At 44.8% G+C, this 27713-nt stretch overlaps 1 protein-coding gene across 5 annotated transcripts in view; it reads right to left on the reverse strand.

Moving 5' to 3' along the window:
* Positions 1-27713, reverse strand: part of PAXIP1 (PAX interacting protein 1) — an 85899-nt gene that overhangs the window by 15749 nt on the left and 42437 nt on the right. For all 5 annotated transcript variants that reach the window (XR_010598204.1, XR_010598205.1, XM_005297195.5 and 2 more), the window contains exons 9-15: positions 22456-22551; positions 14747-14884; positions 7146-7267; positions 6363-6547; positions 6161-6204; positions 4443-4510; positions 1914-2016 (exon numbers count right to left, since the gene is read on the reverse strand). Coding sequence is in view for 3 of the 5 variants with exons in the window: in XM_005297195.5 (XP_005297252.2) it covers positions 1914-2016; positions 4443-4510; positions 6161-6204; positions 6363-6547; positions 7146-7267; positions 14747-14884; positions 22456-22551 (756 nt within the window). In the remaining 2 variants the exon portion in view is untranslated. The remainder of the gene's footprint in view (positions 1-1913; positions 2017-4442; positions 4511-6160; positions 6205-6362; positions 6548-7145; positions 7268-14746; positions 14885-22455; positions 22552-27713) is intronic.

The raw sequence follows: 27713 nt of genomic DNA on the forward strand, positions 1-27713 counted from the left end.
CCATTCATTTTGGGGACTAACAAGTATGGGGAGTAGAATCCTTTCCCTTGATGCTGAGAAGGAACTCTTTCTATGGCTCCCCAGTGGAGAAGGGAGTCCACTTCTTATGCAGAATTTCCTCGTGTGACTAGTCCCAGCAAAGGAGCCAGGAAGTAAGTTTGGGGATAGGGATTGATAGAAATGTGATCAGATAGCCATAGTGAATAATTTCCAGCACCCATTTGTCTGTTGCGAAAGCCCTCCATTTGTGGGCAAATCTATGTTGCGACCCCTGAACCTCTTCAAGCTGTATCTGGAGTGTGGACACCACCCTTTGTAGGAGCTACTGATATTGCCTCTAGTCATCAGGCAGAGATGGTGAAGATGGCATAGCTGCCTCATCTGGGAAAGACAATGAAATTGCTCCCAAAACCATCAGAACTGTTGGATTCAGTTCAGCTCAGTCTTCTACATATTCCAATGGAGCCAGCTGGTGTTGGCCAAGAGATGGCAAGTAAGGTTCATGTACTGATTCTGGGTAATGCCAGTATGAAGGCTAAACCGGCTGAGGAGAACCCCATAGCACTGGGTACCACCTGTTTCTCAGAAAGGCCTATTTTGATTGCAGGATGGAACCCTGCTCTCTTTAGGCCCGTTTCTGCATGATAGGGTAGGGGCTCTTCTGAAACCTCTAACTCATCAGATGAAAATGCTGGATCCTGAACTTCTGGCAGAACCAGTGATACGGTACCCAGGTTCAAGGGTGGGAGAGGAGAGAGACCCCATGACCACAGAAGAGGAAGCTCTTCTGCATCAATTATGTCTGTGAATAAAGGCAAACCTCAGAGTAGTGGGGAGTGAGGATAGGGGAGAGCAAAAATGTCCTCCAGAGAGACATAGGTCTCGGACCATCTTGGGGTATGGGGAGAATCAGCTGGTGGGCCTGTCGGATCCAGTGTTTCCCTGGTCACATTGGAAGTTGGACTCAGACATGTGTGTACCTATATGTGGAATACACCTCACTGGGCTAAAACTTATGAGGGAGGTCTTCCTCTCTGAGAGGGGTGGGGCTTAGGACACACCCCTCTGCTTGGCATCTCCCATTGGCTGGCTTAGACAGGGAGCCATTTAATGTGTTTGCTTTTCTGACTCCCATTCTGAGGAGCCTATCTCTCCCCATGCATTGTATAAGGAGCCTGAGCATCTAATTCAGGCTTTGGGAATCCCAGGTATTTTCTAGGCATGGTTAGGCATGTTGAGGCTGAACATCGCCACACCTAAATTCATTTCTGAATCTAGCTCCAAGTATGTAGCAAGGTTCAAAGAGGGATTGGACTTTTATATGGGTAACAAGAATATCCAGAGTTTTAACAGTTAATAAGTTTTGGAAGGGATATAAAATCTCATGCTTTAAAATTTAAAACAATGTCTGTGAAGAAGCAGGATTAAACATTCATGGGAGATAGACAACACAGAGTAGGCAGATATGGGGTAATCTTGCACCTTCCTCTGAAGCATCTGCTGCTGCACAGAGTCAGAGACAAGATACTGCACTAGATTGACCTTGGGTCTGATTCAATATGGTAATTCATACGTTCCTCGCCTGAACTTGGTCATTTGGTTTGCTATTGGAGGTACTGAAGGTATCCTCCCCTCTTTGAAAATGAACATTAGGAAAGAAAAAATAAGACACAAGCATGAAGTACCTGAGTAATGCTAACTTGGATATAACTAGCAAATAAAACTCAATTTACCGAAAACTATACTCTCTACTGTTTTAAAACCATTCCCTACAATTTTCTCTCTTTATATCTATTAGGCCTATTCTGATAAAGGCTTGTAGCCCCAAATTAAACTTGATGTATTAGGGAAAATAATCTAAAGTTGCTAAATGTTCCAAAATATTGTGCATAAGTGACAAATATGAAAGTCACCTTGATATACTGCTGGACTTGTGTTGGCTCAAATCCTGTGAAGAGCACCATTGGGGTCAATTCTGGTGAGAGCTTTTTAGTAGGTGGTGGTATGTCCTCAATTCTACAAAATAGAAAAATACAGGACATCATGATAACTGGGACCAATGTTTTTATTTTAAAACCACTGAAGCACAATCTTGCAAACTTTTACTCATGGAATTACTCGCACAAGTAATGGTTTGCAGGATTTATGGCTTTATGATAAAAGGTTTCCAACCTGAGAACAAGATGTGTTTAAGTTGGTACAAGGAACAGACTGAGCACAGTCCTGACCCAGTGGAGGTCAGACTATCTCCACAAAGGCTTCTTAAGCTGCAGTGCTTTTCCAGAAACATATCCGATACCCTGGCCGCTTTTCTTATTTACACTTTCACCATTATAAAGGACTGTAGACTTTACACAGTGAATACAGAATGATTCCCTAGAGAAAAATCACCAATGTCAAACCAATCATCCAGCATGATTTTAATCCTAGAGTTAATATAAATGCTTAACAGGCAACATATTGTTTGTGCCATGAATGCTAACCCTTTAGAAATCTCTGCTCAATTGCTGGGCCCAGTTTTGGAGACAAGGTGAAGAAATCTCTCACAAGATGTTGTAGTCTCTGATTCATAAAAGGCTCATAAGCTCACTTTTTAGTTTATTTAAAAAGATGCCTTTGCAATTATTATGTTTTTATGTGAATATGTTGTTTCCATTTCACTTTCTCTTGTCCATTCTCTCTTCCCCTCCCGACCTTTTCTATGTTCCATTGGCTTTTTAAATCCTTTTTTCAGTTTTGCTTTCTATTTTTTATGTTTGGATGTCTTCTACATTTTCAAATATATTGATTTCAATTACAACACAGAATACAAAGTGTACAGTGCTCACTTTATAAAAAAACAAAAGAAATAGTATTTTTCAATTCACGTAATACAAGTACTGTAGTTCAATCTCTTTATCATGAAAGTTGAACTTACAAATGTAGAATTATGTACAAAAAGCCTGCACTCAAAAATTAAACAATGTAAAACTTTAGAGCCTACAAGTCCAATCAGTCCTACTTCTTTTTCAGCCAATTGCTCAGACAAACAAGTTTATTTACATTTGCAGAAGATAATGCTGCCTGCTTCTTCTTTACAATGTCACCTGAAAGTGAGAACAGGCATTCACATGGCACTGTTGTAGCCAGCGTCACAAGATATTTAGGTGCCAGATGCGCTAAAGATTCATATGTCCCTTCATGCTTCAACCACTCTTCCAGGAGACATGCGTCCATGCTGATGGGTTCTGCTCGATAACGATCCAAAGCAGTGTGGACCGATGCACGTTCATTTTCATCATCTGAGTCTAATGCCACCAGCAGAAGGTGGATTTCTTTTTTGGTGGTTTGGTGTCTGTAGTTTCCGCACCAGTGTTCCTCTTTTAAGATTTTTAAAAGCATGCTCCACATCTCATCCCTCTCAGATTTTAGAAGGCACTTCAGATTTTTAAATCTTGGGTCGCATGCTATCTTTAGAAATTTCACATTGGTATCTTCTTTGTATTTTGTCAAATTTGCAGTGAAAGTGTTGTTAAAACGAACAACATGTGCTGGGTCATCATCCGAGACTGCTATAACATGAAATATATGGCAGAATGTGGGTAAAATGGAGCAGAGGACAAACAACTCTCCCCCAAGGAGTTCAGTCAGCATGGACGCATGTCCTCTGGAATGATGACCGAAGCATGAAGAGGCACATGAATCTTTAGTGCATTTGGCATATAAATATATTGCGATGCCGGCTACAACAGTGCCATGCAACAGCTGTTCATCTGTTTCAGGTGACATTGTAATTAAGAAGTGGGCAGCATTATCTCCTGTAAATGTAAACAAACTTGTTTCTCTTAGCTATTGGCTGAACAAGAAGTAAGACTGAGTGGACTTGTAGGCTCTGAAGTTTTATATTGTTCTGTTTTTGAGTGTAGTTTTGTAACAAAAAAATCTACATTTGTAAGTTGCACTTTCACGATAAAGAAATTACACTACAGTACTTGTATGAGGTGAATTGAAAAATACTATTTCTTTTGTTTATCATTTTTACAGTGCAAATATTTGTAATAAAAATAATATAAAGTGAGCACTATACACTTTGTATTCTGTGTTGTAATTGAAATTGATATATTTGAAAATGTAGGAAAACATCCAAAAATATTTAATAAATTTCAATTGGTATTCTATTGTTTAACAGTGCAATTACTCGCAATTAATTTTTTTTATTGCCATTTTTTTTTTAGTTAATTGTGAGAGTTAACTGTGATTAATCGACAGCCCTATTGGCAACATGTAGCCATTTTTGCCAGATACAACCATCTTAATAAGTAAGGGATTCGATGGTTCCACGCTGACAGCTAATGGACAGTTTTGTGGACATTCTCTTATGTTTTTTTTTATAACAAAGGAAACAGAACCCTGTGCAAAAGGAAGTTAATGAGCTTTTGTCACTGGTAGTCAGTTATTCTTACCTTGCCCGTTTAGAAGAAGGCTGAAGACTTGATTCATTTTGCTTTGGTTTCAGGGGCAATCTCACACCCTGCAATTAGACCACCATACATTTGTGTCTGAAGTAAGCACAAACTTTCTGATTAGCCATCCTAGTTTTTCTGTTTCACAATAAATCATTTAACTACTATATTTTAAAGCAGCGGTTCTCAGCCAGGGCTCCGGGGACCCCTGGGAGGCCACGAGCAGGTTTCATGGGGTCTGCCAAGCAGGGCCGTCATTAGACTTGCTGGGGCCTAGGGCAGAAAGCCAAATCTGTGCAGTGCGGTGTTGAAGTCTGGGGCCCCGAGCCCTGCCACTGGGGCTGAAGCTTGAGCAAATCAGCCTTGCGGGGTCCCCTGTGGCATGGGGCCTCAGGCAATTGCCCTGCTTGCGACCCCATAGACCCAGCCCTGGTGCAGGCAGGCCGTGGAGTTTTTATAGCGTGTTGGGGGGCATCAGAAAGAGAAAGGTTGAGAACACTTATTTTAAAATATATGAAGACAACTAAATCTACACGGGATGAAAAATGTGCTAGCACAAGCTACATTTCAACTGGCACCTAGAAATTGAAGGCTGCATATCCTATTGCTGCCTACTTAGTCAATCAGTCCCTCCATAAATAGTGTGGTAAGTACCAAATAGTGCAGGCACACAAGACCATATTCCTAAGTGTCTAAACTTCAATTCAAAAACTGGATGATGGCATCAGGCTTAAGGCCAGGTGTCCGGGATACTTTAGTACTGGTTTTGTCAACTGCTGAATGCTTGAAAAAATGGAATTATTTAAAATATTTTGACAGCAAAAAAAAAGTTCAAATGAATTAGAAAGTTATTCAGCTCTTGCTTACTAAAGAGTATGGTAATAAGACTAAGATAACAAATAATCCAGAACAGAAAAGATAAGGCAAGTATTGTGTGTGCAATGTGAAATTTTATCTAAATGCCATCTGTTGTACAACTGAACTGTATATTCATTGGTGCAAACTAGAATTATCCATAAAAGCAAGTCAAACATTGTGAAATTGTTAAAAGAATGACCCTGACATGGATAGGGAAATCCTAGTCTAAAAATTTTCAAGATCATAAAATAGGTTAATGTTATTACACATTGACAAAAACAATTTCCTTGCTTTTGTCAGTTTACATTACAGTCTTACTACATTGTTTATCAATATAACTTTTTAAAACATAATATTCTTAAATAAGATTACAAATGCCTTTCACTTGGTACCAAGTCCCTGGTTTTGGGACTTGATATTGTGTACTCATAACAGTACTTGAAACCATATGAATGGAACAATTCTGCCTTAATTTTGCACAGTATAAATATTATGCATTAAGGCCAAAATTTTCAAAGGTAACTAATGATTTTGGTTGTCCAGCCTGAAAAGTCTTAGAAGGGGCCTCAGTTTCAGAAAGTGCTGAATACTGATCCTCTGAAAACCAGAACCCTTTAAGAGGTTTCAAGTGGGCCCCTAAAATTGCTTGGATTTTGCAAAATGATTTCTTTTCTTTTTCTACTGACCTGAAGCATGAAAATAAATTAACGTGGAGAACAACATCAAATACAGCAAGGAGGCTTTTTTTTAAATATACGTTTATGCCCATCCTGATTTTCACCTACTCTCTCATACATGGATACAACAAAACCCTAGCAATAACTATTTGAAAACACAACTGGAAGAATAAGACAACATACCATTAGAAGCTCTGATGATACCTTCAATGGCACTCTCCAAGCATCTACAAGAGGTGAAGAAAAAAAAAACATAGGATCATGTGAATAATTTGTTACAAAAAAGATATGACGCAGTCCAACATGACTGAGTATAATTATAATTGTATCCAGTAGACTAATCTTTGTGGTATACAGGATATTGTGAATGGAAATTCCCACTTACCCAGAAGGTTTAGAACTAGCTGCTGAGTAGGAGAAAGGGGGTCCTGAAGATTGAACACTGTATATCTGTTATGTTGAATCTGCCGTAATGCTTCAAAATTTCCAAGCAATATATCGCAAATCCACTGCGCGTTTACACATGGTATCCTCCATTCTTTGGCTTTCTCATACTTTAACCCAGTAGGCCTTATTGTGCAGGGGGGGAGAAAGAAAATACACACATTAATAAAAAGGTACTTCCTTCAGTAAGTTCTAGAATACCAACATTCTCTCCTCAGCCTACCCTATGGATTTTTTTTATTGGCAGTTGCAGACAAGTAAGTGCTTTTCCTAAGAGATATTTTTGCTATACATGTGAATGGTTGGTGAGCTAGAATTTCTGCCCAGAACAGAAGATCTAAAATGCCTCTAGTTGAAGACCTTTTAACCAATCAGTATTAATCATTTACTTATAAATGGCCTAATAACTGTATCTTCTCTTAAAGAGAAATAACATTACACTTAATAGCTCAAAAGTTAGCTTTCTAAACTCAGAAGTAAAAAATTGTAATTACTGGAATATAACAGGACTTAGTAATATAATTAATAAACCTGTACATCCATACTGCAGTTGTCTAGATCACTCCAGAAAAACAATAATTAAAACATAAGTGCCTTTATCATAAAATAGCTATAAATGAATAACATATAGCGAGAAAGTCACTAACGTAATCAAGGATCATTTTGTAGCTAGACTGGAAATAGGTTATTGAAGATATGAATGCTGTTGAGATAAACCACTTACTCTTTACAGATGAGAACTGTGTTGCTGCGACACAAATAGCCAGTGTATTTGGCCCCTGCTAGGTAAGCCATTAGTTTGAGATCATCTCGGTCACTATCAACAAATCCTGTCACTGAGATAATCTAGTGTAGAAAAGAATGAGATTTACAATTAATAATAATAATAATAATAATAAACTAGGCAGTATTTACACAGATGCACACATAGGTTGTAAATAAATAGGAGATTATTCTTCTCTAGCCTGGTGAACTTGTCAATGTGTCTCAATGAAATGGAGGTTACTTATTGTAACTGGAAGTTCTTGAGATGCATAGTCCCTATCTGTATTCCACACGTGGATACACATGCACACCACGCACCTGAGTCTGGAGATTTTAACAAGCAGTATCCGTTGGACTGCACCAGTACAGTAAGTCTCCTTGTGCTCCTGACTGAGGGTATAAGAGGCAGTGAGGTGTATGCCCCCCACCCGGTTCCTCTTCTTACCACAAATCTAACCAGATCCAAAGCACAGGGGATGGAGGACGGGTAGTGGAATGCAGATAGGGACCACACATCTCAAAACTTCCAGGTACAGTAAGTAACCTCCATTTCTTTGAGTGCTGGTCCCTATGTATATTCCACACATAAGTGAGTGGCAAGTAGTGCTCAGGCTGGAAGGGGGTGTGAAGAAGCCAGAAACAAAGATTTTTTCAGTATGGCAGATCCCACTGCTACATCTGCAACAGAGGCCTGGACTTGTGCATGGTGTCTAGGAAACGTGTATGGAGTTCAAGGTAGCTACTGTACCTATGTTCTGCATTGGGAGTTCCTGCACAGATGACCCACTTGGATATGGCCTGACCTCGGGATCGCTCTGTAATTGCAATAGAGTGTTTTGGTGACTTTCCGATAGCTTTGGTTCTTTGCAGGTAAAAAGCCAGAGCATGTGGGACGCCAAGAGAGTGAAGTCTCTTCTCTTCAGGAGAAGCGTGGGGGTTTTAGAAAAAAAGACAGATAAGTGAATACACTGGTTGATGTGAAATTGAGAGAGGACGATGGGGAGAAATTTAGGGTGGAGGCGAAGCGATACCTTTTCCTTCTGAAAGACCTCTAGGGAGGATCTGCCATGAAGGTTCCCATTTTGCTGACCCTTCTGGCCAAAGTGAGGGCCACTAGAAGCACCACTTTCATGAACAGGTGGGACATGAAGCATGTCGCTAAAGGTTCAAACGGTGGTCTGGAGAATTTTGACAGCACAGGGTTAAGATCCCATAGCAATATAGGTTTAGTGACTGGCAGGAAGGCCTCAATGAGACCCTTCATGAATTGTGTCATAGTTGGGTGGGTAAAAATAGAGTGCTCATCTACTGGAGGGAAGAAGGCATTAATGGCTGCAAGGTGGGCTTATAACAAGCTAATGAAAAGACCAGACTTTAGATAAAGGAAGTAATCTAAAACAATCCAGATGCTTGAAGTGACTGGGTAAGACTGATTGTGCTGTACAAAGGTGGAGAAATGCTTCCATTTAGCTAAAGAGCAAGTCCTAGTCAAATCTTTTCTACTCTGGGTAAGCATAGCTTGCACCAGGGAATAACAAGAGTGTTCTACTTCCAACGCACATCCAAACACAAGGCCTTAAAGTGGAGCGAGGCCAGGCTGGGGTCTTTGATTCTGCCCCTGTCCTGCATCAGGAGTTCTGGGAAGGGGTGGGTCTTGACTGGAGGGTGGGCTGACATTGACAGCTCTGGGAACCAAAACTGTCTGTGCCAGCAGAGTGCTAGGAGAATGACGCTGGGCTTGTGGCACGTATCTTTCTCAGGACCTGTGGAAGCAGAGGAATGGGAGGAAAGGCATACTTGAAACCTTGTAAGTCATGGCCTATGGCTCCCCTGAAGCAATACAGGGGAAGGGAAATCTTTGTTTGTTTGTTTGGGATGCAAAGAGGTCCCAGGAGATGTGCCCCATTTTCAGAACGGGCTGTGGATTTCCCACTTGCAGTCTGCCTAGAAGTGCCTGCTGAGGTTGTCTGCTAAGGAGCTGCAAACACCTGGGAGGTATGCTGCCTGGATAGGAATGTTGTGCCTGATGGACCAGTTCCAAGCCTGACTGCTTACAGATACAGTGGGAAAGATCTTGCTTCTCCGTTTGTTTATGTAGACAATGGCAATGATACTGTCTGACATCACTTGGATATGGAAGGCCCATATGAGCGGGGGGAAGGCCTTGCATACGAGGCGGACTGCCCACAGTTGCAGTTATGTTGATGTGTAGTCTGGCCTCCTGTGGGGTCCATGTGTCCTGTCAGTGTGATTGTTCAGGAGGGTGTCCTACCCCAGAAGGGAAGCATCTGTTACAATGGTGTCAACAGAAGTGGGAGTAGAGAACCTTTTCTAGGTTCGACTGCCATATGAAGGAAGCGATGATCTTGGCAGAAATGGTCACCTTGGCGTTGATGTGGTCCTTGTTGGGCAAGTAGACTGAATTGAGCCAGGCCTATAGGCATCATAGATGAAGCTTGACAAAGGGTGTCACTTGAGTGGCCTCGCCAGGATAGGCACATTCTCACTTTAGTTCTTGGTCTGGAGGATATCAAAGAAACCAGGTTGCACATCATTTGGAATCTTTCTGCAGGGAGGAAGGAAAGCACTTGTAGAAACAGAATCCAATGTAGCCCCAATGAAGTTTAGCATCCTCGTGAGGGATAAAATGGACGTTTCTCTGTTCAGACAGATCCCCGGGGATGCAAGAAGCTGAATGAGGAATTGTGTAGCTGACCTGACCTCCCATTGAGAGCATCCTACCAGGAGCCAGTCGTCCAGATATGGAAAAACTGTACGGCCCTGAGGTGTCATCTGGGCCGTCACCACAGAGAACATTTTTGTAAACACTTTGGAGGCTGTCCCTAGTCCGAAAGGGAGGACTTGGAATTGGAAGTGCTCTTGACTCACCATAAACAATAGGAACCTCCTGTGGGAGGGATGAATGTCTATATGAAAATATGCCTTCCTCATGTCGACAGCCGCAAACCACATCTCCTCCTGAAGATAGGGAATTATTGCTGCCAATGTTATCCTGAATCTCAACTTCTGAATGAAGATGTTGAGTTGCCAAAGATCCAGACGGGGTCTCTAACCTCTGTCTTTTTTGGGAACGAGGAAATACAGAGAATAGAACCCTCTTCCTTGATTCTGAGGTGGGACCTGTTCTATTGCCCTTTGGTGTAGTAGGGATTTCATTTCCTGTTGAAGAATCACCTTGTGAGAGGGGTCCTTGAAGGGGGATCAGGAAGAGGGTTTGTAAAGAGGGAAAGAGAAGAACTTTATAGGGTATGCCTGAGGGATGAGCTTCAAGACCCAACTGTCTGTCATGATTAGCTCTCAACTGTGGGCAAAAAGAGTAAGATGGCCCGCAGAAGTGGCAGGAAAAGGGGTATGTGGCACCAGTGATGGTAAGTGTGAATCCTAGGAGGGGGCTGAGAAGGGGTCACAATCATGGTGGTAGAGAGGGCTGAAAAGCAGAGCCTCTGAGTCTTCTGTTTGCATGGAGACTTGGCAGGACATTGGTAGTAGAAAGCATGAGGAGGAGGAGTTGGTCTTGGTTTATCGGTCTGACTCTGGTGCCTCCTCCTTTGAGCTGGTATGTAGATCCCCAGGAAGTGGAAGGTCGACCTCAAGTCCTTTAACGAATGCAGAAAGTCATCAGTTTTCTCATTAAAGTGGTTTGACTCGTCAAAGGGAAGGTCCTGAATAGTATTCTGCACTTCCCTGGGAAAGCCCAAGGACTGCAACCAAGAATCCATTCTCATAATAATACCAGTGGCTAAATTTCTCGATGCTGTATCCACTACATCAACTGCAGCCTGAAGGGCTGTTTTTGCCACTAACTTGCCTGCTTTAGAAGGGAGAGGAATTGGGGTCTGTCTTCAGGTGAAAGTTTGTCCTGAGAGGCTACCAGCTTAGAATAGTTGCTGAAGTTGTACTCAGCTAGCAGGCATGGGAATTGACAATGCAAAATTGCAAGCCACAGAAGAGAAGGTACTTTCTTCCCAAAAGGTAGAGTCTTTTGGAGTCCTTGTTTGATGGGGTGGTCCAAAAGTATTGTGACCTAGTCCTTTCTGCAGCAGCCTATAGCACCAGGGAATTGGGGGCGGGGTGGGAGAACATAAATTTGGCTCCCTTTGCCTGGACAAAATAGCTCCTCTTGGCCCTGTTAGGTGTGGTGGCACAGGATACTGGGGTATGCCAGACCAACCTCACTGGTTCCAATATAGCCTTATTAACCAGGAGGGTTAATGTTCAGCCGTCAGGGGTGTGGGTCTTGAACTTCCTCTAGAGGTATTTGGGGATTGTTAGCCACTCTTTGCAGCAATTCTTGGTATTCCCTATGGTTGTTCAGTGGGGTAGGAGAAAAAGGAGAGACCGCCTCACCTGGGGAGGAGGAGGAGATTCCTGTCAGAACTGTCGGTACCTGTGGTTCTGGTTCAATATCCTCCTCGTACATGGAGGGATCCAGAGGTTGGCAAGAAAGAGAAGAGTGGAAAGACTCCGGGGTCGATCCTGGGCATCTGTTATAGGGACCCCACAGTCCCCGATGGTGCCAGAAGGAGGAGCTATTTGTGGGGAACCCCAGGGGACAGAGTAACATCGGTCTCTGGGGAGGTTGTGTCTATATGTGTAAATCACCTGTTCAGACTTGGCTTTCTCCAGGGAAGCAAACTACACTTACTGCACTAAAACTATGACTATACCAAATCTAAGACTAACTATTTACAATTTTATTTACGGGTTCTCCTAAAAACTGAAGAAAAAGAGAACACTAGATTCTGAGTGAGGCCATGTGGCAGTAAGAAAGAACCAAGAGGGCATCAGTCAAACTGCCTGTTACACCTTGCTCAGAAGCACAAGGAGACCTACTGCATATGTGTGGGCTGATGGACACTCCTTGTTAAAATCTTTGGACACAGCAGCATGGTGCACATGCATACCCACATGTGGAATACACCTAGGACCAGCACTGGAAGAAGAATATACAAATTAGTCCCACTTTATAGGTGGGGAAAACTAGGGCCAAACAGTGGAATGACTTGCCAAAGGCCACAGGAGGACTCAGTGTCAGAGTTAGTACTATAGCTATGGGAGTCCTATCTCACTTTTGTGCTAAATTTACTGAACTATCAATTCAGTTCCTTCTTGGGAATTATATATTTTTCTGGGAAATATTTTTTGTTCTTGGTCGCTTTTGAAAGAAAGCCACATCATTATAATTGTGATAATGAAGCCCTGGAACAGTAAATTGCCAAGATGTGTGCAAGCCTTGTTTTGTAACTGTATCTTATTGCAATCCTTGGTATTTCTCTCCCAAGTCCTCATTTGTCTATCTTTGGCCTCATATGTTGCATCATGTCTGAATTTGGAGCAGGGTCCATGTCCGTGTCTTTATTAGCTGCCTAGCACACATCTGATGAGGGGAGGGGACAGAGGGGTAATTTTAAGAATCCACAAAACATATCAAATTTACAAGCACAAAAAAGAATTAAAGATTGAGAGTGTAAATTAATTAATGTCAAGCAGAAATTAAGAAACCATACAGCAAAGAAATAAAACCTCTCCAACCACCCCCAACTCAACATGTGTAAAGTTTGAGTGTGTGGAAGATCCAAGTTACAAAATGAGGAAACTACCAGGCCTCTTGAAATCAGGCCATTAATTCTGAGAACTGGCAACTTAGCCGTCTAAGGTTATGTCTACATTGTGTTTGAAAACCCCTGGTACTGAGTCGCAGAGCCCACGTCTACAGACTTGGGCTTCTGTTATGATGCTAAAAACAGCAATGTAGACATTGCAGCTCAGGCTCTGAAGTCCACCCTGGGCCTGAACATCAACAAAGCTGTATTTACCACATAGCGCAAGACCAACTCTGTTAACCTGAGTTCTAAGACTTGCTGCCACAGGTTTTAAAATGCAGTGTCAACATACCAATAGTGAGAAATGACAGCTATCCAAACTACCAAAGAAAGCTACTGCTGAACTAAGAAAGGATTGCCAGGATTCCTAGGAAACATAACTTATTTCAACTGCGGTGTTTGTTTGGGCTACAGCAAACCTGAATTTCTGTACCTGTATAATTATTAAAATTGCTATTTATGCATATTAGAATACATGGGCCCAATTCTCAGATACCTAAAGCCCTTTTCTGCAAGTCTAGCAGTAAAAGGAGTCTCAGAGGACTGGAAACGGACTCCTGAGAATGCCCATGCTTAGGGCGTCTCTTCAGCAGGTATAAGGGCTCTACATTAGCATTTCTCCCACCCTCACATGCTGTGGCACTAAACTGTTCTCTCCTTCCTAGGGCCCTGAAGCTAGACTAATTTACACCAGGAGCACAGCAGGACTCTAACTGCATCAGAATATGGGGAACACAAAAGGTAACTTCAAGCTAATTTTGCTCCCCAATATACTCCCGACTCAAGTGCAGGACCACAGTAACTGAGACCTGGGACCAACGAGATCGGTTTCTATACTGCAAAGAACTGCACAGTGCTGACTGACTACTTGATTTCTTGCTGTCTGACCTCTATGAAGTCCTCATCAAGTTTTCTTCATTGAGAATGCACTCAAGATTAAAGTTATATTTTAACATCCAAATTAATAGCTTGCTTTTTGCCTTTACAAAGCCTGCTTCAGGCATCAATGCAAACACTAAATTCTGCTCATTGAAAAAATTTCCAGCTTTCATTGCCCAGTTAGCAGAAAGCATCCTAATATACCTATCTCCTATGCTACATGTCCCTCCTTACTTGAATTCAAAATCTTCTCATAAAAGTTACAGGAACTGAAACTACTGGCTTTGGCCCCAATCATGCAAACATTACTCACTGACTTCATACACAAATGTTCGAAGGATCAGGCCCTGTATGGGGAAAGTCCAATGTCTCGTAGCGGGTTTTGCCATTAGTGTTAATGAAAGTGGTGCAACTAAGATGCCATCCACTGCACTCAAAAAAATATAATTTCTCAACCTTAAGTATCAAAATCCAATCTCTTGAGTTTGTGAATGGTTAGTTATCAATCTAAGAACAGGTTTCATTATTCTTTTTGGTCCTGCAAATTGGCATTTCACAATACTGAGCATTAAAACTCAAAACATACAAACTGCTACAGTTGCAAGAACATCAGCATCTATGAAGTTAGAGAAAAATGATCACAGTCTAGTGGTTAAAGAACAGGGAATCTAGATTCTAATCTCGATTCTTGCTGTCCAATCTTGGACAATTTGCTTAATCTTTGTGCCTTAATTTCTTCATGTGTAAGAGGAAGAACTATTAAAGGGTATTGTGAGGCTTAAAACTCATTAATGCATAGAACACTTTGAGATCAATGGATGGTACACACCATAGAAGTGGAAAGTGGAAAGTTCTAACTACCACTTGTAAAAACAAGAGAAAATCCTTTATCTACATGTATCTGAAGCTAATTCCACCACTGGGAAAAGTCAATTAGGTATTTTCTGGATATGCACTGGATACTGACATGCTGTCCCAATACAACAAATATTCAATACTCGGTGCAATTAAAGCTTTTAAAGAAAATGCTAGTTGTTTTAACTTCGGGTTTTCTTACGTGCTGAGAGCATGGTTTCCCTCCTGGTGGGAATGCCACTGGAAAATGAAGGGCTCGATGTGGTGGTATCATTTTCTTCTTCTTCAAGATGGAGTTCAGCCAGTGTGCTGTGATGCACCTCTTCCTTTCTCTCACAGCCTACCAAACACATGTATATACAGTTAGAAGTTGTTATTCTAACTTTAACTTATATTAAAAACAGCATGCTAGGACACCCACTTAACCCATTAAAAAGACAGACTTTGCTCTTTTGAGCTCCCAGAGGATATAATTCTTTCCCCCAGCCCCTTAGGTGCCCTCTTTCACACTACATCTCCTTCAGACATACTATGAACACTAGACCTGGGCGTTCCGGAAGATACATTTTATTTCTCTTTTAATATTAAAGATGTATTATTATGGAGGAGCTGGTCAAAGGAAACTGTTACTTATTGTAATGACAGCTCTTCGAGATGTGATGCAGATGTGTATTCTACTTAGGTGTGTACACGCCCAGAGCACCAGAGCCAGAGAATTTTGCCTAGCACTACTAACTGGGGGAGCAGCGCTTGCACCTCATGGGTGTAACCCTTCCACTAGGCAGCACCACCGCGACACTCAGTTCCTTTGCACCAAAAATCAAGAGTATAGACTCCGATGCAGAGGGGATGGAGGGTGTGTTGTGAAATACACATCTGCATCACATCTTGAAGAACCACAGTTACAATAAGTAACTGTTTCTTCTTTGAGTAGATTCAGACGTGTATTCCACTTAGGTGACTCACAAGCAGTAACTGCAGTAGGTGCACTTAAACAAGGACTGCAAGTCTGCTCTAACAAAGTTTGCATTTGCTCTGGATGCCGCAGTAATGGCATAATGGTTGGTAAATGTATGCACAGAAGACCAAGTGGCAAACCTGCAAACATCCAATACTGAAACGTCACTTAAAAAACACCATTGACATAGCCTGTGCCCTCGTAGAGTGAGCTTGCACCCTTTGAGAGGGCATAGCTCATGTTATTTCATATGCAGTCTTCATGCAGGAAGTTATCCACCTGCACATTGCCTGTGAAGAGACTGCTTGTCCCTTCATCCAGTCTGCATATAACATGAACTGAAAGGGCGAAGTATGAAAGGGTTTAGGCCTCTCCAGGTAAAAGGAGAGACAGCACCTAACATCCAGCAAATGAAGACGCTGGTCCTCCAAGATTGAATGCAGCTTGGGACAGAAGACAGGTAAATAAAGTGGTGTCTCAGTTTCACTTGCACCAGTGTAGGTGTGGCCACAAGGTCACTTTGTCTTTAGAGAACTGCATGTAAGGAAGCTCTGCCATCAAAGCCTGCAACTCACACACTCTCCTCGTGGATGTTATAGCCACCAGGAATGCAGTCTTTTGACACGGAAGAGGAAAAAAAGATGCCACAGGCTCAAATGAAGGTCCCATCAGAGCTGCTAAGACCATATTCTGGTCCCACAAAGAAACTGGTTCTCTCACTGGCAGATGGAGATGAAGGACTCCTTTCAAGAACCATGGCATTCAAAAACACCAACCTCCCCTGGATGGGCAGATGAAATGCTGAAATCACCTTCAACAATCTGAGTGCAAGAGCTGAAGATGTAACAAGTACTCCAAGGCATCCTGAATCCCACTCAACAGCAGCTGAACCTAGACAGCCAATGATCACACCAAAAAAGTTTTCATTTAGTCAAACTAAAGAGACCCCCTCGTCTCTGTCAAATTCTGCCAGAATTCAGGTATCTAAAAGGGTGTCATAAGGAGGAGGGAGAGAACTTGTTCACCTTAGCCTCTAAGGATAGAACCAGAAACAATGGGTTTAAACTGCAGCAAGGGAGGTCTAGGTTGGACATTAGGAAAAAGTTCCTAACTGTCAGGGTGGTTAAACACTGGAATAAATTGCCTAGGGAGGTTGTGGAATCTCCATCTCTGGAGATATTTAAGAGTAGGTTAGATAAATGTCTATCAGGGATGGTCTAGACAGTATTTGGTCCTGCCATGCGGGCAGGGGACTGGACTCGATGACCTCTCGAGGTCCCTTCCAGTCCTATAATCTATGAAAAACAGGCCAATCTGGTGGAGGGTTTCCTGCTATTAAGTTAGATCTGTTGAACAGCCTCCAAAATGTGTTCCTTCTCTTCCTCCTCCTCGTCTAACCATTGATCAGCTACACAGTGAGGAGTAGAGAGCTGAGCGTGGGACACAAGGTCTGACCATGATGCTGGGTCAGAATGAAGAGGGAGAGATGCGGGAGGCCAAACTGACAACACCAGAAGGTTGGAGAACCAACATTGCCTCAGCCATGCTAGAGCAATGAGGGTGATCTTGGCATGGTCCAACTTAAGTTTGATACTAATCATCCTGCAGGTAATCCTCAGAGGGAAAGCATACAGGAATTCTGAATCTCAGCCCAGGTGAAAGGCATTGGTCAGCAAGCCCGGACTGAGGCCCCATGGAGAACAGATGGTATTTCTAGTTGTCTCTCACAGCGAACAGATTGATCATAGAGATGTCCCAAAATGCAAAGATAGAACACAGGACTCTGGGCTTCAGAACCACTCGTGACTCAGGGAGAAATTCCTGCTGAGGTGATCTGCGAGTTGAATCTGGGATCCAGGTAACTAATCAGCCACCGGAGTAATGTTCTCTTTGATGCAAACCACCAGCCTGATTGCTTTTTGACACAGCACTGTCAAGCAAGCTCCTCCTTGTCTGTTCACATAATACATTGTTACAAACAACACCAGTGCAGTGTGAACCACTGAGCTCCTGATATGATCTGGAAAGGCATGGCATGCATTGTAAATGACCCAAAACGAGAGAGAGAGAGAGAGAGAGTGTGAGTGTGAGTGTGAGTCCTACAGCCTAAAAGATAAATAAAAAGAATCCAACTATGCAGTATTTCTTCTTAATGGGGGCTCAGTCAACTTGATGTTAATTTGAATGTTTGTACTGCATCGTTCTGATTGCCATTGAACTCGCTTGAATACAAATAATTTTACCAGGTATCCTGTATTCAGCATAGGGAAATATGGTCACCCTATCCAAAGCAGCAAACCAGTCATTCTGATTTAACACAGGAGGATAGTTGATAGAGTGACCATCCGGAATCTTACATACCTGATATATCTGTTGAGGTTGCAGAGATTGAGAATCAGTCTCACCCCTCCTTTGAATGTGGGAACCAGAATGTTATGGAAATAAAACCCTTGGCTCTGGTGTTGCAGAGGGGCTGCCTCTACAACTCCCACTGCGACCAAAGACTGAATCTTCTCGAGGAGCAGTGTCTCATGAGAAGGGTCCCTGAAGAGGGATGGGATAGAAGGGCAGAGAGAAGGGATGGAAAAGAACTCGGTGGAGTAACCTGATCTGATGGTGCTGAGGACCCAGCTGTCGGTGGTAATCGAGCCCCAAACATAAAGAAAATGAGTCAACCTGTCTCCAAATTGGGGAGACAGGGACATAGAGGTCACAAGTGGATTGCTACCCTGGACAAAAAAGTCAAAACACATGCTTGGTAGACACCGGGGTAGGACAAGTCGACTGACTGAACCCAGTACCCGAAGACCTCTGCCTCTTGTACCTATGACCATTTCCCCTGTGGGAGGGAAAGACTGCCCAAATGAGCACCACGAACAACACTGTCGATGCTGCTGCTGACTGTAAAAATGGCATCGCCGCACCGCTGGAGTATAGATACCCTGAGCGCACAGGGTAGTCCTGGAGTCTTTAAACGAATGCAAGGTTTCATCAGTCTTATCCGAAAAAAGCACTCGACCATGAAAGGCAGGTCCTCAGTAGTCTGCTGCACATCAGTAGCAATGCCCAAATTTTTCAGCCAAGATGCCCTTCTCCTGGTTACCGCTGAGGCCTTAACTCTGACTGATATATCTGCCACGTCCAAAGCCACCTGCAAGGATGTCTTGGCCACCAAAGAGCCCTCAGCTATCAATGCTCAAAAATCCTCCCTGGAGGCTTCTTGGTCTACAAATTTAGACATAGTCTAATTAATAAAATCACACTTGGACAGCAATGCCTGCTGCTTTGCAATACATGTTTGCAGGGAAGAAGAGGTATAGATTTTTCTACCCAGCAAGTCCAGCATCTTGGATTCCTTGTCCTTGGGAACAGAGTTTTATCTGCGCTGCCAGGTCCTATCATTCACTTCAGTCACAACCAGGGAATTAGGGACCGGATAGGAACAGAAGCCCTCAAAACCCTGCATAGGTACAATAACACTTCTCTGAACACTTCACCGCAGGTGGCACTGAAGCAGAGTACTCCAAAGAACCTTTGAAGGCTCCAGGAGTGCATTGTTAATAGGGAAGGCTACCCTCCCCAGGGCAGATGGCTGGAGAATATCCAGTAGTTTGTGAGTATTCTCCAGCCGGAGGTCTGCCTGGATGCCCAAGGTAACAGTCACATGATGCAAAAAGTTCTGGTAGGCCTTTAAGGAGGGAGAACAGCAGCCTGGTAATGCTGAATCGTCAGGGGATGACGATGAAACAGTCAGCTGCACTAGGGATGAGTCCCACCCCCAAACTGTCAGACCTGGATGGGACAACTCTGGAGGCCCCAAGGAGGACAGCTCAACTGATGCCAGAACCTCTGGTAGAACCGACATGCCTGCTGATCTTGCTCTGGAATGGGATGAGGAGTGCAACCTCTGAGACCAAGGAGCGTCCCATGGATTCCAGGGAGGCCACTGGGGATACACTTGGGCCGATGATGGCCAGTAGGCTCTGGGCCAGGGCCTGTCTCAGTATGATGCTGCTCCGAGAACTGTCTATAGCGCAGATCAAGCGATGGAGAGCAGGAGAACTCCAACCTGGATCCCAAGGAGACCTGGGTCTCTGGGAACAGTGGTGGAGCTAGTCCCAATGGTGCAAGGAGCCAGTCCAACTCATTTGCTACCCTGTAGGAAAGAGGTTCAGTTGCCAATGATGGAACTGGCACATCCGATGCCAAATGCATCACGGTTGCATGTGGTGCCAGGAGCTGTGACAAGGTGGAAGACGGGATCTGCTGCCAAGAGAATGGCAGTGCTATGGGGTACACAGGTGCCAAGGAGGTCCTTGGTGCCGGGCCGGGCAATGGCCTCAACTCTGAGTCTGTGGCAGGGAGAGACCACGCTGCATTGCTGATGGACCCTGAGATTCTGCAACACACCCAAAAGGTGCCAGTGAGGCCATGGATGCTGTAACCCCAGCAAAGTCCTGGATAAATGGGGAGTCCAGAATAGGCAGAGTGGGGAGTCTGAAACTGATGGGCTGCTGCCCAGTATGCCATTGGTGGGGAAACAGCTGGTGCCGGCACTGATGTCATTGATATCAAACTCAACGAACACCCCAGGGCCAGAACCAGAGTCAACTCTTGCAAGCCTCTACGCAGAACCAGTGAGCAGTTTGAAGGAACTGCTCCATCCCATATGCCGGAAGTGGCACAGTGCCGGTCCATACTCTTCTTAGACAAAGAGGAAGAATCTCTATAAATCTGGAACAGTCCTGACTGGTCTTATGAGATCTTTTCCTCGGCGAACTCGAGGAGGGCAAACGGCTTCTTCATCTCTTGGGAGAGATGCCAGCCCTAAAGCAGCGAGTGGCATTACTCACCAAGCCAAAGGGTGACCTCTGATCCCACATGGCCCTCAGTGCTGAAACAGGCCTCAAGGCCTACTCGAGGAAGTGATGCTTAAAGGGGAAGGTCTCTAGCCACCTGAGTCCTTTCAGTGAACAATTTACAAACTGAACACCGCTCCTTGGCATGACCCTCACCCAAACAGAACAAGCACCTTGTGTGGGGATCACTGATGGGGATTACCCCTCCCCCCAAACAATGAGCAGTGTTTGAACCCTGGTGAGGGCATCATCCAAGGCAACTAACTACACTAACTTACTAACACTAAGTAGGATACTAACTATACAACCATATACAGAGAAAGCTCTCAGTAACTGAGAGGGGATTGTGATGTGAAACCAACACAACCCCCAGGTGATGAACTGAGAGGTCAGTACCACCCCTCTATGGGTACTGCTAGGCAAAGTTTTCCGGCTCTGGTGAGCTGGTTGCATGCACATCTAAATGGAATATGTGGCCACATCTACTCGAAGAACTCTGTAGTTAAGGTGTGTGTTCCATTCTTCACTTAAAGAGGCAATCTATGAAAAATAGAGCATATCCTCACCAAACTTACAGCACTTACTATTTGAGTAGAGAATGAATTTTCTGAGAAAGTACAGGTAAATCTATTAGTAGCTTATGAGTTAAAATATTAATTAAAAACCAGGTCCCTTGAAAATTTACCATTTGTATCAGTCTTTTCCTTGTCCCATGTGATTTAATAACGGAACACAGACTCTTCAAACTTTCCACATAAGAAAAATTAATTGAAATCTTATTCATGGATTCTGTTCCTAGACAAAAAACTATGGTAAGATGCAGTTACGGCTGAGAGTAATCTAAGGGTAACAAATATTACAAGTTATAATTATCCCAAAACTGAAAATTATAAACCCAGGAAATTCAGAGTGGAGGTTACACTTAAAAGAAATCCAAAACATGTTAAGATAAGAAAAGCACAACTGAAGCGCTCAACCATATCTTGTACAGGCACCACACAATAACCATATGTAAGCATTTTACTGTTTGTGGTCCTAGATTAAACTAATTTTAAAGGCATGTTACACTTTATTCATGCTTTTCCTTCATTTAGGGTGCCAGAAGGAGTTGTTTAAAAATTATTTATGAATTTTGATTAACCCCCCCCCCCACATTAATTAATAAAATAATAGTAGGACCATTTCTTATAAAGCCTATTAAAAGCTGGATTGAGAGAAACAGTGCCAGTCTACAGTCTGATTTTCTCTTGGAGCCACTGAAGCAAGTATTAGGATTGTGTGCATTTATTTTTGATTAAAAATAGAATGTAACATGTATGCGTTTCAATGCACGTTAGGTGCAGCCCATGTCTCCTGGCAAATACCCAATGAAGCCTATAAAGGTTTTACTGGTATAAAATTAGTTGCAATTTATATAATTTAAACATGTATGTATATTTCAGGATAAATTGGTCTGGATTTTCTGTACAAGTACAGTCTAGCTGGTAGATTTTTTTTTTTTTTTTTTTTTACAGTAATGGAGTTCCAAAAATGAATATAAGTTTTATACTGCGTGGTTCCACTTTATCACTTATTTTCAGTTGTATGTACAAATCACGTATCTGCTGAAATACTTAATATAAAACAACTTCCACTTAAAAGGAAAATGGTGAATTAATGGGATCAGATCACAAGTTGTCAGAAAGACAAGCACACAGCAGGTTAAAAAAGAAATAATGAAAAAAATGTAAATATTTAATGTAAAACTACTCTAAAAATCAACTTTCTAGTCTTAAATTGCAGGATCTCATATTTTCTCCAATTCTTTGTATTGCAACTCCACACTGTGAATCTAATAACTGTTACAGTTTCACATATGCTGTCAACTTCTTTCCCCATTGGAGCTATGAAGTTATTAATAGAGTGACAAATCTTGCAGTCTTTACTGAGACAAATTCCCATAAACAGCAATGGAAGTTTTATGTTAGTGAAAACTGAAGAACTTGACCCACAGTGTGTTATTTATTCTTTACAATAAAACCTGCAAACACGGACATACTTCAATGATACTTCAGTACATGAGCGTATGCCAACTTATGTTATTATTTTGCTTACCTGAGCATACATATTACTGACTTGGCTTTCACAGAGAAGATGCGTACATCTGCTTGTAAGCGTGGGGTCCACAGTGCCGCCATGTGCTTGAATGATCTGGTAAAGCATTAAAACCAAATTTTTAATTAAAATGTTTGTTAATCTAACTAGCCCCCAGTTTCAAATGGAGTCATCTGCTTAACAGACAATGTTAGGGGAGTGTTTTTACACCTTAAGTGCTGGCCTCAGTTAAAAAACAAACAATGGCATACTTGCAAGAAGCAAGTAAGTTTTGCAAACAAAGCCAAGTTCTTTCATACATCAATATGACAAGTGTGTTCTCTTGCTTATTCATCTTTAAAAACGCATCCATTCATAATGATTTAAAAATGCATTACTTGGGAACAGCTTCTCTTTGTATGAGTTTAAAAAAAGACAGTGTTACCTGTTCCGTAACTGGTGTTCTTCGAGATGCGTTGCTCATGTCCATTCCATAATAGGTGTGTGTGCTTGCCACATGCACTGGTGCCGGAAGTTTTTCTCTCAGTGATATCCATACGGGACTGGCTCTGGCACCCTCTGGAGTGGCGCGCACATGCCATGGTATAAGGGGCACTGCCGGCTCCCCCCACACTCAATTCCTTCTTGCCAGAATCTCCGACAGTGGGGAAGGAGGGCGGGTCATGGAATTGGACATGAGCAACACATCTCGAAGAACACCAGTTACAGAACAGGTAACTGTCTTTTCTTCTTTGAGTGCTTGCTCATGTCCGTTACATATTAGGTGACTCCCAAGCAGTACCAGAGGCAGGTAGGAGTTCACAGACGCGTAGATTGCAACACAGCTCTGCCGAACCCAGCGTCATCTATGGCCTGCTGAGTGCGCCATGAATGTGTGAATTGAAGACCACATTGTGGCTCTGCAAATGTCCTGGATGGGAATATGCGCCAGGAAGGCCGCCAAGGACGCCTGGTCTCTGGTCGAATGGGCCCTCATGATTGGTGGCGGTGGGACTTGTGCCAGCTCATAACACAGTGGTGGGCTACCGGCAACCTACGGGCCGCACGCAGCTCATCAGGGTAATCCGTTGGCGGGCCACGAGACAGTTTATTTACATTGACTATCCAAAGGCACGGCCACCCGCAGTTCCCAGTGGCCGCATTTCAACGTTCCTGGCCAATGGGAGCTGCGGGAAGAGGCGCGGGCTGGCCGCCGTTTCCTGCAGCTCCCATTGGCCAGAAACAGCGAACCGCAGCCACTGGGAACTGCGGGTGGCCGTGCCTGCGGACGGTCAATGTAAATAAACTGTCTCGCAGTCCGACAGCAGATTACCCTGACGAGCCACGTGCGGCCCGTGGGCCGCAGGTTGCTCACTACTGTCATAACAGCTCCGGATGCAGGAGATGATCCAGTTGGAAATCCTCTGGGAGGGCACCGAAAGGCCCTTCTTCCTGTCCGCTGTCGCGATGAAGAGCTGGGTTGACCTGCGGAAGGGCTTGGTACACTCCAAGTACAACACCCAGGCACGTCTGACTTCCAGGGCTTGCACCCTCCTTTCCTCACTACTGGGGCGCGGCTTGGGACAAAACACCAGGAAGAAGATCTCCTAGATGACATGGAAGGAAGACTCCACTTTCGGCAGAAAGGCTGGATGGGGTCACAGTTGAACTTTGTCCTTGTAAAACACCATACATGGCAGCTCCGATGTCAGGGCTTTAATCTCTGACACTCGTCTCGCTGATGTTATTGCTACAAGGAAAGCGACTTTCCATGACAGGTGGGAAAGGGAGCAGGAGCCCATAGGCTCAAAGAGCAGACCCATGAGCCTAGAAAGAACCAAGTTAAGGTCCCACTGTGGCAGAGGAGCCGAAACCGGCGGGAAGAGCCTCTCAGGAATCTGATTGACATGTCATGCGAGAACACCATCTGACCTTGGATCGGTGGGTGGAAAGCGGAGATGGCCACATGGTGCACCGTGATGGAAAGAGGCTAGTCCCTGGTTCTTAAAATGAAGCAGGTAATCTAAGATAGATTATAAGGAGGAGCATGACAAAGAGATGTTACGCTTAGACACCCAATAGGAGAACCTCGTCCACTTCGCCAGGTAGGTTGCTCTGGTGAAAGGCTTCTTGCTTTCCAGGAGGACTTGCTGGACCTCATCAGAGCAGGCCCGCTCTTCTGGGTTCAACCATGCAGCATCCAAGCCGTGAAGTGGAGGGAGGCGAGGTTGCGGTGGAGGAGGTGCCCGTGATCTTGGAAGGGGCCAGGGAGTGGTCGCCGCTGGGTTCATCAGTGTGCTGAACCAATGTTGGCACAGCCACACTGGGGTGATCATCATGACTTGGGCCTTGTCTCTCTTTATATTTGACAAGACTCTGCTGATGAGTGTCATTGGGAATGCGTATATCAGACCCCCTGACCATGACAGGAGGAAGGCATCGGAGAGAGAGCCCTTGCCCAGACCCTGGAGGGAACAGAATTGATGACATTTTCTGTTCTGTCTTGCGGCAAACAGGTCCACTTGGGGAGTTCGCCACCTCTGGAAGAGCATTTGGGCTACCTCCGGATGCAGCGACCATTCGTGGTGAGAGAAAAAAAGACCTGCTGAGGCGATCTGGTCATGCCGGGGAGGTGGCAGGCCTCCAGGTGCATCACGTGCTTGATGCAGAAATCCCACAATTGGAGAAGCCTCTTGACAGAGTGCTGACGAGCGTGCTCCCCCTTGTCTGTTGATGTAAAACATAGAGGCCGTATTGTGCGTCACCACTCTCACCACATTGCCTGACAGATGCGGTAGAACAGGGGTCGGCAACGTTTGGCAAGCGGCTCACCAGGGTAAGCACCCTAGCGGGCCGGGCCAGTTTATTTACCTGCTGACGCGGCAGGTTCGGCCGATCGCGGCCCCCACTGCCGCGGTTCGCCGTCCCGGGCCAATGGGGGCGGCGGGAAGCTGCGGACAGCACATCCCTCGCCGCTTCCCGCCGCCCCCATTGGGCCGGGACGGCGAACCGCGGCCAGTGGGGGCCGCGATCGGCCGAACCTGCCGCGTCAGCAAGTAAATAAACTGGCCCGGCCCGCTAGGGTGCTTACCCTGGCGAGCCGCGTGCCAAACGTTGACGACCCCTGCGGCAGAAAGACCCTGCAGGCCAAACGTACCACTCTGAGCTCCATGACGTTTATATGCAACATCATCTCCTCCAGGGACCACGTCCCTTGGGTCTGTAGCTCGCCTAGATGCAACTCCCCAGCTGATGTCCGAAGCGTCCGATATCAGTTCAACTGAGTGGTGTGGGCTGTCGAACGGAACTCCTTCCAGGACAGCCTTGGGATCGGTCCACTATTGCAGGGAGGTAAGTAATGGTCTTGTCCAGGTGATCTTTGGGCTGGAAATAGACAGTTGCCAGCCACTGCTGCCAGGGTCGCATTCTGAGCCTTACATGGCGGATGACATACATACATGCTGCCATGTGGCCCAGCAGATGCAGACATACCCGGGACGTGGTTAGAGGGAATGCAGAGACCCCTGCGATGAGGTCCATCATCGTCTGGAACCTCTCCTGCAGCAGGAAAGCTCTGGTGCAGGTGGAGTCGAGCACCGCTCCCATGAACTCTATCCTTTGCATCGGAACTAACGTTGACTTCTTGTCATTCACCAACAGGCACAGGGACCAGCACATGACCTGTAGCACCGTGATTTCCCTTTGGACTTGAGACCTGGAGCGGCCTTTGACCAGCCAGTCGTCGAGATACGGGTATATTTGAATACCCCGATGCCTGAGGTAAACTGCTATCACCGACATGCACTGGGTAAACACCCTCTGTGCTGTCACTAGGCCAAAAGGGAGACCCGCAAACAGGTAGTGGTCCGATCCCACTGTGAAGCACAGGAAGCTTCTGAGTCCTTGGAAAATTGCTATATGAAAGTACACATCCAAGTTGAGGGCAACACACCAGTCTCCTGGATCCAGGGAGGGGATGATGGGGGCCAGGGAGACCATGCGGAACTTTAACTTCTTTAGGTATTTGTTGAGGTCTCGCAGGTCCAGGATGGATCTTAGACCACCTTTGGCCTTTGGGATTAGAAAGTACGTGGAATAGAACCCCTTGTTCCTGTACTCGCGAGGAACTTCCACTGCTACCTTCATCTCCTGTGTGAGGAGACTTTTGTGAGAAGGGTCCCTGAAGAGGAACAGGAAAGGAGAGTGGGAGGGGAGGTAGAAAGAAACTGGAGGGAATAGCCCTGGGCCACTGAGTTGAGGATCCAGCGGTCCGAAGTTATCGTGGTCCATGCAGGGAGAAAAAAAGAAAGACGCTTTGAGAAACATAGGGAGGATGGAGCCGGGTACAGTCTGGTTGGTCGCCCTCAGCTGCACCCTCAAAACGCCTGCTAGCCACCCTGCTTATTGCGGGAGGCGCCCGATTGGGTAGAGGGTGGAGGTTGGTGGCTCTGGCGACGTTTGTAGCCTTTGCTGATCTCCTGCCTGGGTTGGCTCCCTTGACCCTGGGGCTATTGCAGCTTGAACTGCCTACGGGCCAGACCAGGGATGTAGAGCCCTACGGTTTTCAATCTAGTACAGGAGTCCTTCAACCCGTTTAATTTATTGTCTGTTTGCTCATCAAACAGCACTTGGCTATCAAAGGGAAGGTCCTGTATCGATGGCTGGGCCTCTGTCGACAAGCCCGAGAGAAGGAGCCAGGACACCCTCTGCATGGAGATGGCTCAGGCCATGGTGCATGCCGCAGAGTCTGCCGCGTCTGAGGCTGCTTGCAGGGCTGCTTTGACTGCAGCCTTGCCCTCATCGAGGATCACCCAGAACTCCTTCCTGGTGTCCTCGGGAAGCGAATCCTCAAACTTGGCCATGGCTTGCCACATATTGAAGCCATAGCAGCCAAAGAGGGCTTGGTTGGTGGCCACCCTCAACTGGAGGATGAATAAATTTTGTGTCCGAACAAATCCAGCCTCTTTGAGTCTTTATTCTTAGGAGAAGCTCTTGGTTGGCCTTGTCTCTCCCACTCATTAACAGTCACTACTACTAGGGAGCTTGGGGCCAGGTGGGTATATAAGGACTTATGACCCTCAGCCAGCACAAAGTACTTTCTTTCTGCCCTCTTGGAGATGGGGGGCAGGAATGAGGGTGTATGCCACAGGGCGTTTGTGATCTTAGACAACTCTTCATGGAGGGGCCGAGCCTGGCCGGTGTTGTTGATCAGAGGACATTGAATAGGGAGTCCAACGGTTCCTCCAGCTCCTCTGCCTGGAGCCCCAAGTTAGAGGCAA

The sequence above is a fragment of the Chrysemys picta genome, chromosome 2 (genome assembly GCF_011386835.1).
Source record: "Chrysemys picta bellii isolate R12L10 chromosome 2, ASM1138683v2, whole genome shotgun sequence".
NCBI classification, from domain to species: domain Eukaryota; kingdom Metazoa; phylum Chordata; order Testudines; family Emydidae; genus Chrysemys; species Chrysemys picta.